At 38.1% G+C, this 17,454-nt stretch overlaps 2 protein-coding genes across 2 annotated transcripts; both read left to right on the forward strand.

Annotated features, from left to right (window-relative positions):
- Window positions 1-744: 744 nt before the first annotated feature.
- On the forward strand, window positions 745-2,310 carry LOC100676862 (olfactory receptor 4C3D-like). The gene has a single exon (XM_003423415.4). The coding sequence runs from the start codon at window positions 1,356-1,358 to the stop codon at window positions 2,271-2,273; it is 918 nt and encodes a 305-aa protein (XP_003423463.4). The 5' UTR covers window positions 745-1,355; the 3' UTR covers window positions 2,274-2,310.
- A 7,760-nt stretch (window positions 2,311-10,070) lies between these two features.
- On the forward strand, window positions 10,071-12,762 carry LOC135229370 (olfactory receptor 4C3D-like). Its single transcript, XM_064278976.1, has one exon. It carries the CDS (start codon window positions 11,836-11,838, stop codon window positions 12,760-12,762), a length of 927 nt encoding a protein of 308 aa, XP_064135046.1. The 5' UTR covers window positions 10,071-11,835.
- Window positions 12,763-17,454: the final 4,692 nt, after the last annotated feature.

Genomic DNA, 17,454 nt, shown 5'->3' on the forward strand with positions numbered 1-17,454 from the left:
GTGATGATAAAGCTTGCCAGGGCTAGCTACCAGTAGGAAATCATTACCACCAGGAGGCCTGAGGGAATAAGGGGAAGAAATTACTACAAAAGGGAATATAACAGTAGGAGATATCCACCCAACAAGAGCTGTAACCCTAGTTAAAGGTACCCTGTTACTGATAAACCACGGGAGTGACCCAGGAGAATAAACCCTGACATTCTTTTCTTCCCACCCTGTCCTCCTAACATTTATCTAGCACTTTCTGTTGGTCAGAGAAGAAGGAGGCCTCGTTGAGGAACACCATGGAAGCCCACCATGGAGGAGAAGAGTGAGAATAGATCTGAAGGGCTGAGAGGAGTATATCTAGCTCACTTTCCAACACTTTATTTAATTGTTTTTCTAGGTAAGATGGTGAACACTCCTATTTTGGAAAAAGAAAACACAGGAGAAATAAGTAAACTGTCTTCCAACTTGCTTGCACTCTTAATATTTATTGACTACCACTCTGAGTCAAACATTAAAGTAGATCTGGGGATAAAGAGGTGAAGAAGGCAGATACAGCTTTGCTTCTCTGTGGCTTATTTAAAGGGCTCTTGAAAGGAAGAGCCAGGTGGTTTGGTCTTAATCTGTGTATCAACAGTGTGTGAAACCAGAATCAGTAGTTGGTTAGCAGCCATACCTCTTAACTACTGCTCCACCAGGGCTTCTTGTATACAGATATGTATATATATATATATATATATATATTTACACAAACACACACTTGTGTGTATATATGTGTGTGTGTCATTTTAATTGTGTGTTGTGTGATTGATTCTGACACACAGCAACCATAATTTACACAGTAGAACTGCCCCATAGGGTATTCTAGGCTGAAATCTTTATGGGAGCAGATGGTCAGGTCTTTTCTCCCACAGAAATACTGGTAGGTTTGAAGTGCCAACATTTTGTTTAGCAACTGAGTGCTTAGCCATTGTACCACCAGGGATTCACACACACACACATATATGAGTTCTCTAACATTTCTTGCTGGCTGAGAAGGAATTTATAATGTGATGAGGTCCCTATGCCTCGATGTCCTCCAGCAAATGCCCAGTGACCACTTGTCACAAGATGTTGTAGATGGGATTCCAGTATCAATAGAAGCTGGATTAGACAGCCTCAATGGTTCTAATCTTTTTGTAAAATAGAAAAAGCATGTTTTTTCTCTTCCTGTATGCCATGAAGGAAAAGAGTTTATTTATTAAAATGCTTTGGTCTTATTTGAAAACACAAAATATGAAATGCTTATCACCCTGCTTTAAAAATGTTGTCTTTACAGGATAATCCCAATATCTGTGTTCATCATCAGCACTGAAACGGAAGAAAACAGGATGAATGTGACTGACTTAATTCTAATAGGACTTACACAGAATCCTCAGATGCAGAGAATTCTAGTTGTTGTTTTGCTTATCACCTACATTGTCACTGTCTCAGGAAACCTGCTCATTGTGGTCACCATAATCTGCAGTCAGGCATTGAAATCCCCAATGAATTTCTTCCTGGCCTTCTTATCTTTGATAGATGCCTGCTACTCCTCTTCCATACTTCCTAAAATGCTAGCTGACTTGCTCTCTGAGACAAAAACCATCTCCTTCAGTGGCTGCATGACACAGATCTTTATTGAACATTTCTTAGGTGGTTCTGAGGTTGCCCTCCTTGTGGTCATGGCCTATGACCGTTACGTGGCCATCTGTAGTCCTCTGCACTATGTGACCATCATGAACCACCATGTATGCTGCCTTTTGGTGGGGGTGTCTTGGACAGTGGGTTTTGTCCACTCTATTGGACAGATTCTTGTCACTTTCTGGCTCCCATTCTGTGGCCCCAACATTATGGATCACTTCACGTGTGACGTCTTCCCCCTGATACAACTTGCCTGCACAGACAATTTCCTTTTTGGTCTCCTGATTGCTGCCAATGGTGGGGTAATGTCTGTGATTACCTTTGTAATGTTGTTGGTATCCTATGTCTTCATCCTGCATTCGTTGAGGATTCACAGCTCTGCAGGAAGGAAAAAGGCCCTCTCTACCTGTACCTCCCACATCACTGTTGTTGTCTTGTTCTTTGTGCCCTGTATTTTTATGTATATGCGACCAGTAGCCACCTTCTCCATGGATAAAGGCATAACTGTATTCTATACCCTTGTCACTCCCATGTTAAATCTCATTATCTACACAGTAAGGAATGCAGAAGTAAAAAATGCCATCAAAATGTTACTGAAAAGAAATGTAATTTCAGATAATAAATGACCCAATATGAAGATTTTATTTCTATCATAATCTTTACATTTTTATGTTAATATATATGTGGGTTTGTGTGTATGTGCGTATATATATATATATATATATATATGCATATATATATGTATATATAAACCTCTTTCCCACCTGTATCACTTAACTGCCATAGAACCTTTGCACAAGAATGGCATGGAGGTTGTGTCTGACCTCCTCTAACTTCACAAGGGGAAAGGAGAATCAAAGCCAACAGCCCAAGCCTGATTCCTTGCGGAAGTCAGATATGACTCCTTTCTCTGCCATCTTTACTAATTTTGATACCAACTGTCCCTGCATGACACTCTCTACTTCTCTGCTGGGTTCGGTAATCCATTGCAATGGCCACACAGAACTCACAGACAATACTCACGATTATGGTGTTTATTAGGGAAGTAACAGTTACAATTCAGGCCCAAGAACATTCAAGATACAGCTCTTCCATCAGGGCAGCCTCTTCCCAGCTGTGTTCACAGGCACACCTCTCCCTGGTCCTAGGCGTCTACCCAAAGGCACTCAACTTTCTTCATGGGCCAGGAAGCCCACCAAGCCTTCACCTGTCAGTTCTTTCTTCCCACCACTTCTCACCATCTTCAGGGTTATAGCTCGTTGTCTCTGTTGGTCTCTTTCTTCTAGGAGCTTCTTAGCACAGGAACCCCAGGTCCAAAGGATGTGCTGGCTTCTGGCTGTTAATCTTTGGTGGCAGTGGGATCTCTTCTTTACCCCATTTGATGTGGCTCATTTCAAGCCCAGCTGGGGAGCAAAACTGACCAATCCCTTTGGTGGACCACCATTATCCTACCACGGAGTGCTGCTGGGGGTTACAAGACCGCGGCTAGAGAGGCCACACAAAAGTGATCCTTCACATCGCAGTTTGCAACAATTATTCTGATTTACAGGTGATAAAAATTAAGTTAAAAAGGGCTAAATAATCAGCCCAAGGTCAGAGGCAGAGCTATTTGAATCTGCATTTGTTCTAATTACAAATCCCATATTCTTTCAACCATTTCAAATTGTATCAGGATCAAAGGCAGCCTTTATTTTATATCGAAGCCTTTCTTGCTTTGTTACAAATTGCAAATTCTCTTCTCTAATTGCAGAGTTGTATAACTGACTTGCACATGGAAGCTGTTGTTACTTCAGAACCCATAGTGGCTACTGGTATCTAGGACAGTGCAGAATACAGTTTAGAAAGAAAATACTTGCTAATACTCTCTCAGCACACTGACAATATACCAATGTTTAAAATTATGTGGGTTTCTTGTTCTGACAAGTAAAAGCTGTCAGTAATAAAAATTCATTGTATTTAAACCTAAGTGAAATTTTAAAGTGTCCTTTGGTGGTCACAATGACCCTATAACATTGAAATTTAGTTAATGTTATTATTTTACTGGAAAAAAAGTAGGTGGGTCATAAAATTTAAATAATTAGATCATAGAACAAATAAATCAGCCTTGAGCTCAAATATTCTCACTTCACATCCTGTGACTTTTTCATTATACATATAATTCTTTTGTGCTAGTACTTAGTTATACTTAGTTATGGTCTGTTTTTTTTTAAATATATATTTTTTAATTTTATGTCATACTTGTTGCCATCAAGTTGATTCTGACACACAGCAACCCTATAGTACCCTATAGTCCAAAGAGAGACTGATATATTTGAACTACTTACCTTTTGTTTAGCAGCCAAACTCTTAACCACTACTCCACCAGGGCTCCATGTGTCATAGGAAGTGACATTTTGTTAGGTTTAAAATCATTTAAACAAAGAAAAAAACAAAAAACCCATTGCCATTGAGTTGATTCTGAGTCACAGAGATCCTATAGGACAGAGTAGAAGAGCCCCATAGGGTTTCCAAGGAGCAGCTGGTGGATTCAAACTGCTGACATTTGGTTAACAGACTTAGCTCTTAATCACTGGGTCACCATGGCTCCTTAGTGGTAATTACGTGCTGTTCTTTTTTTCCCCCCAAACACTGTGTAACATATCAATTTAACTATTAAAAATTCACTATGTTGTTACTTGAATCTAACATTATTAAGTATATATCTGAGACTTCTCTTTGCAAACTGCTTCCAGAGATGGCTTAAGCATAAGGCGTACAAGAAAAGAGAAATCATTACTCCTCAGTTGGTCAAGGGAAGATTTCTCAGCTAAAGAACTTACTTAACTCATAAGACTTTGTTGCAAATAAGTTTTGGTTCTTTTAAAAAACAAAGTTTGCAACCACGAGATGAATGTATGCCATAGATGTCTTTATAGGACACTTTGACATAGTGTTCTAGCCTCCCACCTCATGGGTATCATACATTTTATTCGAGAAGTCAGAGGATTCTAAGATGCAACAATAATTAGCAAGATATTATGACTGTGAAACACAGTGGAGGGTAAGAACACCAGCTTCAGGATCAGTAGACACTGGTTTTTTTTTTCCTTACTGTGCGATGGCAGTGGGTTTTTTTTGGGGTGCCCCCATTTCATTATATGATCTTATATAGGTCTCCCTATATTTATAGGTAGTTTACTTAGATAACTTAGGAGGTGTTCCCAAGCTCTTTGATTCTGTTCATTCCATTTTTATTTCCTTAAATATTGTTTTATTTAATTCTACTTCATTTGGAAGAAGTAAAATTGGAAGAGTCATAAGCAATTATATTTCTACAGGCCAAGAGTTGGCCACAGCCCACCACCTTAAACATTTCTATTTTTGGTAAACAGCTCAGGAGATGTTTTCCTTTGATGAAAGGATCTTTGGCCTGGACTAAACAATTGAGGATAAGACCTCTGCTCTTGAAGGTTTTATTGCCTTGAAAACATGGACCTCTGCTGATTGAAATGTATGAAGTTGGCCGTAAGATGAACACTTTGGCAGTCCCACTTCTTTTTGGTGTGGAATCAGTCCCTAAATCTGTCAAACATGAAACTGTAGCTCAACTGGTTTCTTCCCAACTGTGATCTGATGCGTATTTGATTTCTCCTGTTTTTATTCTAATTTATCTTCCAGTTTGAAAATCCATGTTACTGTCTATCCAGTGTTTTTTCCACTCTTTCCTTGGAATTGTGTTCTGGAAACAAGCTTTTCTGGTATAGCTTCAGGAACACCCCTTTTGAAAAATTACCTTCAGAGCCAACCCTGACTGATTTAAACCTAATTTTTTTTCCATGGAAGAATTGATGTATTCAAACTGTGGTGTTGGTGAAGAATACTGAATATACGTTGGACTGCAAGAAAAGTAAACAAAACAGTCTTAGAATAAATACAATCAGAATGCTCCTTAGAAATAAAGATGATGAAAGTTTTCATTGCTTACTTTTAACACATCATCAGGAAAAACCAACTGCTAGAAAGGACATCTTTTTTGGTAAAGTAGAGGGTCAGTGAAAACAAGGGAAGCCCTCAATAAGATGGATTGTCACAATAGCCAAAAAAAGGTTTTAAATATATCAAAGATTTTGAAGATGGTGAAAGACTGGATGGTGTTTTGTTCCATTACACATAGGGTTGCCATGAGTTGGAGCCAAATTGAAGGCAACTAACAACAACAACCGTAGACTCTGCCCTTTCTCTATTTCATACTACTCTAAGCCACGCAGAACTAGACTAGACAGGTGTAAGGGAGTCTAAAGAAATCTCTCTCCTCACCACTTTAGTTGCTTAGTAGAGATTAGATGACAATTTAATGGGTCACTGTGAATGGATTTCAATCTTTTAGGAGAATGGGCAAAATGACCTTGGAAGTACATGTTAATTTGACTAATTCTGATTCTGTACTTTCATTCCAGAGTTGAAAGACAAAGTTGAAGACATTTTCACAGATGGAAATCCATATTCATTAGAGTTCTTTGTATAGTTTCACATCCCCTGTCAAACTATAGAACCTGCCATGACAAGCACTATAATAGTCAGATGTTTAATCAAAATCAGTTTAGTCACATGGGCACAGACAGCTTTCTTAAATTATTTTTCTCCCACTACACATGCTGCTCACAGTGACTGTACCCTCTTGAACCAATTCAGAAGCTAAACACAATTTATTTTTCCTTTTATTTAAACAGCACAGTTGAACATAGGTGAATAAATGTGGTCCCATATAGGAATGTTTCTGAACTGAATTTATTTTGTTTTTAAAAGTAATTTTTCAAACATTGGCATTTTATTATTTTTAATAGGTGACTTGTAATATACTCAAAATGGATGTCAACATAAATGTGCCATGACACTTCTGCTGTAAAACAATAATCTAAGAATAAGAATCCTGAACCAGGATTCAGGAGGATTAGTTTCTTCTTTTACCTTGGCAGTCAATTTTCTGATTCCCTGTCTTAGTTTTCCTGGTTATACAATGTGAATATTGATAGCTGTGTCATTCCCATTACATAGGGCTAATGTTTGACTCAATTTAAAAGGCTGCAGAAAATGGCTCAGTGTATCAACTACTTCTGTGTATAAATAATTCAAGATATGAAATTTTTCCTCATTATCATATTGGTCTAATTCCGCGATTAGAGAATCAACTGCTGTGAGGAAGTACTTAACAATGTACTCAGTATGAAGGGATCATATCTGTCTCTTCCTGCATACCTGAATACAACACTTAAAAATTATGAACAACACAAAGGGTAGCTTGATAAAGACACAAAATATTATAGCGAAGAATTAAAAAGTCAGATAGTTACATACATGTCATGGATTGAATTGTGTTTCCCAAAAACATGTGTATCAATTTGGATAGGTCATGATTCCCAGTATTGTGTGATTTTCCTCCATTTTGTCATCTGATGTGATTTTCCCATGTGTTGTAAATCCTGTCCCTATGACGTTAAGAGATGGGGTTAATGGCAGTTATGTTAATGAGGCAGGACTCAATCTACAAGATTAGATTGTGTCTTGAGCCATCCTCTTTTGAGATAGAAAAGACAGAGGTGAGCAGAGAGACATGGGGGTCTCATACCACCAAGAAAGCAAAGCCAGAGGCACAGCACATCTTTGGACCTGTGATTCCTGCACAGAGAAGCTCCTAGACCACAGGAAGATTGATGACAAGGACCTTTGTCCAGAACCCAAGGACAGAGAAAGTCTTCCCTTAGAGCTGGAACCCTGAATTTGGCCTTCTAGCCTCCCAGATTGTGAGAGAATGAATTTCTCTTTGTTAAAGCCACCCATTTGTGGTATTTCCGTTATAGCAGCAATAGATAACTAAGAATTTGGTACCAAGAGTGGGGTGCTGCTCTAAGAGATACCTAAAATGTGGAAGAAGTTTTGAAACAGTGAATGTATAGAGGATTCAGAGGAAAATGAAGAGAGCTGTTACACTGGAGATGGCACAGATGGCAAGAAGCAGTGGCAGAGAACCAGCAGTGGCAGAACAAGGAGTCCAGCATGAGATGACACTGGAGCCCACCCACGAAGTGCAAGAGCTGACGGCCTTTGGCAGTAGGCTTCTTGGCAGTGTGGGGTGCCTCCAGATACTTATCAGTGGAGCTACAGAGCTTTGGAAATCTTTCCCCAGCAGGGCAGATATGGGTTGTGAGGCCCTAGGGGCTGAGAGGACAAGAAACCAGGAGGCAGAAGCTGAAAAGACAAGGAACACAGGAAAACAAGCTGCCTCAGTCTTAAAGGGTATGGCCACAACCTCTGGGGTCTCAGAGGGTGGAGCCATGGCCCCTGGTATTTCTAAGAGTGGAGTCACCACTCAGATGGACTAGGAGAATGGTGTGCCTAAAGCTGAAGGAGCAGAGTTGCTGTCCCAGTGGGCCTGGAAGGTGGAACAGAGGCCCAGGGCCGAGGGACCTCCACTCAGAATCCAGAAAGCATGGCCAATAGCTAGATCTGGAGGATAGGGCCTTTGTGTAAATGGTCTCAGAGAACAGAGGATTATTTTCAAAGCCTTAAGGGCAAATGTAATGTGTTCTGCTGACTTACATGGTGCCTATTATCCTTTCTTTCCTTCCAATTTCTTACATTTGTAATGGAAATGTTTAATTTGTGCCTGTTCCACCATTGTACTTTGGAAGCAGATAGCTTCTATTCTAGATTTCGCAAATGAGGAAGAATTTTTGGACTTGGGACTTGGAGTGGCTTAAGACTTTTGCTATGATACAATGGGGTGAATGTGGTTTACGTGTGGTGAGAACATGAAGTTTTTGGGGCCAAAGTGTGGAATATCATGGATTGAATTGAATGTGTATTAATTTGGCTAGGCCATGACTCCCAGTATTGTGTGATTGTCCATCATTTTGTCATCTAATGTGATTTTCCTATGTGTTTTAAATCCTATCTCTAGGATATTAATGAGATGGGATTAGTGGCAGTTATGTTAATGAGGCAGGACTTAATCTACAAGATTGGATTGTGTCTTGAGACAATCTCTTTTGAGATAGAAAAGAAAGAAGTGAGCAGAGAGACCTGGGAAATTCATACCACCAAGAAAGCAATGCCAGGAGCAGAGTGCAATCTTTGGACCTGAGGTTCCTGCACAGAGAAGCTCCTAGACTACGGGAAGATTGATGATAAGGAGCTTCCTCCAGAACCCACAGAGAAAGAAAGCCTTACCTTAGAGTTGGCACTCAGAATTTGGACTTCTATCCTCCTAGACTAGGAGAGAATAAATTTCTCTTTGTTGAGGCTCTCCACTTGTGGCATTTCTTTTATAGCAGCACTAGATAACTAAGATAGCAGCTGTTTATATAATGCCAAACACCTAGAAACTGCCCACTAAGCTAATTTGTTATCAAAATATCCAGATTCTAATATCTTTTCATTTATTCTTAAGTGGTCAACTCATTTTTTTCTCTTGTCATGTGATTTTTCTTCTTGTAGACTTAGGGAAGAATTTAAAAATTAAAGATGGATTCTTATAAAAGTTCTCTGATGTTCAGTTAGGTAACTGGAAATAATTGGGTGGTTGGCAAGTTCTGCTAATGATGATGAAATACTCCTGAGGTCTCATTAGCTACAGCTAAGAAACTTCAGAGAAGTTGCCTGCAAATAGGATATGTAGTAACATTTTTAAGCCTCAAGAGAAAGGCATTATTCAAAGGTGCCATTTATAAATCAGCAAAGAGATTTATTGTAGCTGAGCTATTGGCACTTTAAATCTTACAACTTTACTTATTTCTTATTTCTGTCTGGGTGATTTAACAGTGGCTTGGGGCCCTGGGCAGGAAGCTGTGCCAGATAAGTTCATAGGTGAGAATTTTTTTTTTTTTTTTTTTGAGAAAAGAATATAATTATAGAATCTCAGATTTAAACGGACCTTAAAACTGTATGGTCACCTTCCACCCCACCTCCCACAACCAAATAACAACATTTCAAATTATTTTCCTTTCTTTCAATTGAAATATATTTAAATTAGTTAGAATCAAATTAGATGTCCAAATTCAGATGCAAATTGTCCCACTTAAATGATGAGAAGAGTTTTCCTATGACATTACACAATTCTTAAAAAAAAAAAAAATCCCTTTTAAAAGTTATACACCATTCCATGAAATGCAAAATATTTGGCCTCACCGTTTTTCTAATGCTGCACATGTCATACAGTTTTATTTTTTATTGGTTTATTAATAATTGTGTTGAACATATTTGTACATAACAATTTTTCTCCTTTTAAAATGTTTTCAAGGGTTTATTCATAAAAAAAAAAAATTATTCCTAGGAGATTATTGCACCAAATAAAAAAGGCAGTGATTTCTATTTCTTCATAGCTATTTTTAAACTACTTTTTATACATAATGCCTTATTTTTCCATTATGTACATTTTACTTTTTTGGGGGGAGTCCACTTCGCAATAAGGAAATTGCAGAGAAGCTGCTGCACTGTGTTTTCACATAGGTGTAAGATTTTCATCTTGGCTAATTAAAAAATAAAAGCCCTTTACCTGATTATCTTTGAAAAGAAAATACATAATTTTTACAGAATAAATTTTACTTTATATTTTCCCTTTTCTTTTCTCTGGGAACTTTATGCTTCCAAATATGGGATGATTATCCTCGCTTTATAAATAATGCAAAATCTTGTAACTAAGAGTGATGGATGATGGACCTGCTGGGCAGGATGGGAGAAGAAGGCATAAGAATTCATATAGCAGGAGCACAAAAGACATAGGAGGATCATTCATCTCATGGATGGATGAGCCATTGCTCTTTGCTAATAAAGTGCTAGGGAGAGGTATCACTAAAACAGTAACAAGGACTTTTTTCATGACTTCATGTAGTCAAACACATATATTAATGCACATAATGAGAGTCTAATAAATATCTATTGAATGAGTGAACATGTAATAAGTAGATTTTATAGGTTTGTATGTACATATATTATATATATATGCATGTATATATTCATATATATTCAATATTTTATTTATCTCACCAAAAATATATTTCTTTCTCTTCTCCAACTTAAAATTCTATTCTTAAAACTTTGGAAATAAGGATTCCCTTTTCTTGATAGAGCTTCGTGGGCTGAAAACTTATCCAAGAGGTTTGGTTGGTTGGTCGTTTTATCTGATTTTATTAAGGCTGTAATTTTACTGAGTGGAACTAAGTTAAATTACATTGCAATATAATTTTATAAAATAAACAGTATTAATGAGCCAAAATTATAACTATCTTGACAGTCAATGATCTGGTAATATGCTGTTTCGTAGAGCCAATTAATATTTTCAACTCACCCCACAAAATTTGCTGGAAACATCAAACTGGAATGCAACTACCTTCCAAAAGTTTATTTTTCTCATAAAGAGTAGTAATAAACAGAGTGGAAGGACGAGAGCACTTGGGTTCCTAGGTTTACAGACTGGCAAAGCATGTGTATTCTTACACAGGGTTGTATAGAAAGTGTCAGTTCACCAAGCGTTCATCACTTGATAAGTGCCAGACACTGCAGACATTCTTTGACACTTTAGTAGGCACAGCAAGGAAACAGACATGAAGAGCATATGTTTTGTGGTGGGTGTTTCCAACTGGTTACAAAATTCCCTAATCTGTCGCCTTATGATAGATATTTCTTGACCAGGAGACAATAATGTCTTTCATTCTGCAGTTAGAACTGGGGGCTCGAATGCAAATTCTCCTGGAAGAAGGAATAACTCTTACCTGTGTGCAGTACTTAGAAGCTCCCAGGATACATTTCACAGTTACGATTACTAAGCTCCCAGGTGCAGAGGAGGGCTCAGAAGCGTAGGGAAAGGACTTAGCAAAGTCACACGGAGGCAGAAGCCGGATGAGAATCCAGTTCCCCTCATGTATATTGCCGAGTATTTTCTCAGTAAATTACACATCAGTTGTTGCCCTATAGAAGATGCTTTATAGTTGATTAGGTGTCTCTGAAAATAAGGAGAAAGCACATGGAGGAAGCAGGAAAGAATAATTGAACCAGTTACCGTGGTGAAGGGTGCTAAGGACAAGCTGCATAATTATGGCAACTACCCTATTTGTATATTGTGAAATTCAAACTATAACCCTTCCACCATTAATTAGGTATCTTTCTTTATCTTTTTGCAGGTAATTCAGGTCTCAGAAAGACATCATTCCCTTAATGGATCGTCTCATGCCTCCCAACAATGTGACTGAATTTATTCTCCTGGGACACACACAGAATCCACACTTGCAGAAAATACTTTTCATTGTCTTTTTGTACATTTTCCTATTTACTGTGCTGACCAATCTGCTTATTGTCATCACCATCTCCTTCAGCCCCACACTTTTGGCTCCCATGTACTTCTTTCTCACCTACTTGTCCTTTATAGATGCCTCTTACACCTCCGTCACCACCCCCAAAATGATCATTGACCTGCTCTACCAGAAGAGAACCATCTCATTGGGCAGCTGCCTGGCTCAGCTCTTTGTGGAACACTTCCTGGGAGGGTCAGAAATCATCCTCCTCATTGTCATGGCCTATGACCACTATGTTGCCATCTGCAAGCCCCTATACTACACTACCATCATGCGACAGGGACTCTGCCACCTCCTGGTGGTTGCGGCCTGGATTGGTGGGATCCTTCATGCCACAGTGCAGATTCTCTTCGTGATCAACTTGCCCTTCTGCGGTCCCAATACCATTGACCATTTCATGTGTGACCTCTTCCCACTGCTGAAGCTTGCCTGCAGAGACAGCTATATACCTGGAATGGTGGTGGCTGCCAACAGTGGGGCCATGTGCTTGCTCATTTTTTCCATGCTACTCATCTCCTACATAGTCATCCTGTGCTCCCTGAAATCCCATGGCTCTGAAGGGCAGCACAAAGCCCTCTCCACCTGTGGCTCCCATTTTACTGTAGTTGTACTTTTCTTTGTGCCCTGTATATTCACTTACATGCGTCCCGTGACCACCTATCCAGTGGACAAGTTGGTAACTGTCTTTTTTGCAGTTCTCACCCCCATGTTAAACCCTATCATTTATACAGTGAGAAACACAGAGGTAAAAAATGCCATGAGAAGTTTTTTGAAGACAAGAGTAGCTTAGGCTGTTCATTATGCCAGAAAGTGATGATGTAAATAGATAGGAAGGATCATATCTGTGGTACACTGTGAAAGAGGATTTTCAAGTTTTGCAGATCACTGATCAAAACAAGGCCCAGAAACTAACATTTATTGAGCATTTGATGGTGGTTAGGCCCTTTGATAGGTGCTTTTGATAGTTTTTCATGTACTTTATTCCAATGCTCATTGTGCATACATTCAGGATATACATCAGAGAAAGGACTGCAAGTCCCTTGTTCGGTGATTCTAGAGTACACTTTGCTCCAGTCTCACTACTATTTTATGAAATTCTTCAATCGTATGTTACTTGGGTGAAATTGGCTTTTCCACAGCACCTTGGTCTCAGGACTTCTTTTTGTGTGTGTGTGTGTGTGTATTTGGTTTTGCCTGCAGTAAGCAAAAAAGAGAAAAGAAGTTCTTGGATATATGGGAGTGGGGGGGGGAGGATAGACAGCTGGGAATGAAAGAACCACTGCCGATTTGTTGTTGTTTTTCACCACTAATCTACCAAGAAAAACAAGAGGCGCTAATAGAAGAAACAATTTGTATCATGTTTCTAAATTTTTTTCAGCACAAAATATAAGCCAGACATTTTGAATTTACCTTTAATTTGATCTTATTTTCTCAAATGTGATGTAGCATGCAGTTTTTCATGACTGTAAAGGACTTTTTTTTCTTACCAAGACTTGAGGAGCCATTTGAAACAATGAAGGTAAACATTTTTTTTTTTTTAATTTAATCTCAACACAAAGATTTACAGTAAGGTTCCAAAGCTATTGCTCTGTAAATGTATTTACATTAAATGAATGTTAGGTCATTTCATCTATGTACTCAATTGGTAGCTTCAGTATGTGCCCACCTTACAGAGAAGCAAATTGAAGCTAAAAGAAGTTTAGTTAATTTAGTTGCCTCAGGTCAGACATCTAAGATCTCAGGTACAGAATTTAAATCCAGAACTTCTATATCTCAGTCATATTCTCTTTGCAAATAAAATATACTTTCTGTGGTATGTTTATGTCTCTGTATAAGGAATTTACTTTCAGTCCTAATGATTCAATTTGTCCTCCAGGAAAAATTACGTCAAATTTGTTGCAGATATTTTTCTCATGTAGCAATATTTTCCAGCAATAATGCTTTTTTATGCAGGTCGTTCTATGTTACTATGTTGTTGTTAGGTGCTGTCAAGTCAGCTCTGACTCATAGCTACCCTAAGTACCACAGAACGAATCACCACCCGGTCCTGCGCCATCCTTACAACTGTTGTTATGCTTGAGCCCACTGTTGCAGCCACTGTATCAATGCATATTGTTGAGGGTCTTTCTCTTTTCTGCTGACCCTCTACTTTACCAAGCATGATATGCTTCTCCAGGGACTGATCCCTCCTGACAACATGTCCAAAGTATGTAAAATGCAGTCTCGCCATCCTGTCTTCTAAGGAGCATTCTAGCTGTACTTCTTCCAAGACAGATTTGTTCATTCTTTTGGCAGTCCATGGTATATTTAACATTCTTTGCCAACACCACAATTCAAAGGCGTCAGTTTTTCTTCGGTTTTCGTTATTCTCTGTCTAGTTTTCACATGCATATGATGTGATTGAAAATACCATGGCTTGGATCAGGCGCCCTTTAGTCTTCAAGGTGACACCTTTGCTTTTCAACACTTTAAAGAGTTTATTTGCAGCAAATTTACCCAATGCAATGCGTCTTTTGATTTCCTGACCGCTGCTTCCATGGGTGTTGATTGTGAATCCAAGTAAAATGAAATCTTTGACAACTTCAATCTTTTCTCTATTTACTTAAAGGAAGTGTGCAAAGTTTATCCTAAAATGAATAAGATAAATCATATTTGGATCTTCTGTGTGAGGATACTTTGGTTTAATCAGTGAGAATATTAGTCATTATCTAAGTGAGAGTAGTGAGCTAACCATTGTGAAAGGCCAATTTTGAGGCATATACTTTGTTAGGTTCTTTATATACTAAAACTCTCTTAATTCTAGTCACAAGTATTGTTAGAATGATTGTGAGGATGGCACAGGGTGAGGCAGTGTTTCGTTCTGCTGTGCATGGGATTGCTATAAGTCAGAACCAACTTGACAGCACCTAGCAATAACAATATTGTTAGTAGGCCTTTGCCCCATTTTCTACAAGAAGAAAACAAATCTCAACGAGGTTAAGCAACACTGTCAAATTTTTAGACTATGTCTCCTTTATTCTTTTCACTTCACACAATGCTTCCTGGCATGATGCAAAAATATCAAAACACAGACCTGCTCCTTATAAAGATTGTCCTTGAGGCTTTCGTCCATTGTTTTTGAGAGAGCCTCTATCTTCCCTTCATCTGTTTCTTGACTTCAGCTTCCCATGTTACTCACACTCTCTTGATTCCTGTGCCAGAGAAAATGATCTCATTCCCATAAATGTACTACCCTTCAAGAGAATATGTGTACTTAAAAAGAGGGATTCGATGGACTCAAGGAATGAATAAATAATTGTTGAATTTAAAAGAAAGTGACCCAAAAGTAAGAGAGAAGTTTGGAGGAAAAATAAGCAACTCAACCATGCAGGTGAATTGATACTCTGCTTGGGCATGAAGGCAGAATCTTGAAAAGGTAAATATTGTTTCTTAAGGGTTTTTCCCAGTGTTATTGCATACTGTGTTATATGCAATATATTACTTGAAAAATGGCCGTATGGCCAATTAAGTTTAGGAAATTTTGCCCAATTTTTTTATCCAAGAAATATTGTTCAGTGCTTACAGTGTGCCAGACAGTTCCAAAGACTGGGCATATAGTGTAGAACACTATAGACAAGAGTCGTGTTTGTGTGGAACTTAAATTCCAGTAAGGATTAGATGAGTAATAAACAAGTAAACAAATAAATGAATAATGTAAGTTTGTTAGAAATAAGTATAATGAAGAAAATAGTTTTATTAAGGAGTGATGCAAAAGACAATAACTGGATGTAGATTTGTGTAGTTGTTTGAAGTGTGTGTGTACATATATAGCACAGAGATACATGAAATACATAAATAGGTAGATAATATACCTGTCTGTGATAAGGAAAAGCATGTCTCTTTGTTGTTTGTTGCCATTGAGTTGATTCTGACTCATGATGACCCATGTGTATAAGAGTAGAACTGCCTCATAGAGTTTTCAAGGTTGTGACCTTTCAAAAGCAGAGCACCAGGCCTGTTTTCCAAGGAACCTTTGGGTGGGTTCAAATGGCCAACTTTCCTGCTCGTAGTTGAATGCTTAACCATCTGCACCACTCAGGGACCTTAGTTAGAAGGCTCCATGTATAAATCATTAGATGAGAAGGTAGAGTAATAGTAGTAGATTAGCAAAGATGATCCAAATGCAGAGGTTGTCCATCGTCTGGGAGGATAATGTTTTGTAAAATTTCCTCTCAGGAGACTTGCAAAGTGTAAGGTCAAATATGTCAATGAAACAGTTGCAAATTCCCAAGTGCAAGGTCAAATATATGAATTACCAAGTTGTAAACTCCAATGAACAAGTTGCAAAAGTAGGGTATTAGTATCTTTTTTATTAATGAAGGTAGAAGAGAATAAAAGCTATAACCTGAAATATATCTAAATTGGAAACAAGTTATTTGAGAATACAATTTCTTATGAAGTAAGAGATAGTTAATCCTTATTTTTCCTGGCTGAGATACTTTTTTCAATCCTGAATAGTAGAAACTATTTTTTTGTCTTTAACCAGCTTTTTGTTGTCGTTGTTTGCTGTGGAGCTAGTTCCTATGCATAGCAACCTTACGCATAGCAGAATGAAACACCCAGTCTTGCACCATGTTTTTTATTTGCCCTTAAAATAATTGTTCATATTGTTTCTAGAGTAGGGGATGAAAATATGGCTCAATGAGTCTTACAATAAACATTCAAATATAAAATGAATAATCCAAGAACATCTTTCTTCGTTCCAGCAGTGTGCTGCCATTGAAGATTAGAAAGTTGTTGTATGAGATAATTATATATTCTGCCATAATCTTATAAGCAATTGAGGCATTATGTTAAAAATATCAAGGAAAAATTCTATCAAATGCTAAGTAATTATAGAAATGTGCCAGTAACCCAAGGCACAGAGGGTCTTTCTTGACTTTGGAATTCACAAAGTCAGATGTGATATAATTTTAATGATAGTGTTACAAGATGAAAAGATCATCAGGCTAGGTCATAGAAAAATTCAGTCCTGGTCCCTGCTAGATGGCCAATAAGTTGTATTCTTTTTTCTTTTTTTGGATCTATATTATCAAGCAGAAAGATGGTTGTGGTCATTCTGTTATTTAAGGACAGAGCTTAGTCCTGGAGTAAATAATCGAATGGTTAATACTAGGATCTGTATTTGTGCTTGTGAATCATCAACTTGGTCTGGTTCCAGTGATGATCAACCCCTGAGAGCTAAATGGGAATTCACTGCAAGGTGATCAGCTCCTTAGTCAGTAGAGACTCAGCCTCAAAGGGATGCAATTCCAATGATGCAAGTTGGTGCATTTCCAGCTTTTGAAAATAGCACTCTGTCCTCTTTTAGTACAGGCCCATTACCCAAAGGAAGGTATCTTATTAATGATGCTTCTTCTAAGATGTGGATTGGAAACTCCTTTCAAATTAAGCTCAAAGTACAGCTAGATGGCAGGCACAGTCCCTTGAATGATTTTGTAAA

Source organism: Loxodonta africana, unplaced genomic scaffold (genome assembly GCF_030014295.1).
Source record: "Loxodonta africana isolate mLoxAfr1 unplaced genomic scaffold, mLoxAfr1.hap2 scaffold_29, whole genome shotgun sequence".
NCBI lineage: Eukaryota > Metazoa > Chordata > Mammalia > Proboscidea > Elephantidae > Loxodonta > Loxodonta africana.

Bases quoted from the DNA above. Each gene is read 5' to 3' on its own strand.
- LOC100676862 (XM_003423415.4), top strand. From the start codon at position 1,356: ATGAATGTGACTGACTTAATTCTAATAGGACTTACACAGAATCCTCAG.
- LOC135229370 (XM_064278976.1), top strand. From the start codon at position 11,836: ATGGATCGTCTCATGCCTCCCAACAATGTGACTGAATTTATTCTCCTG.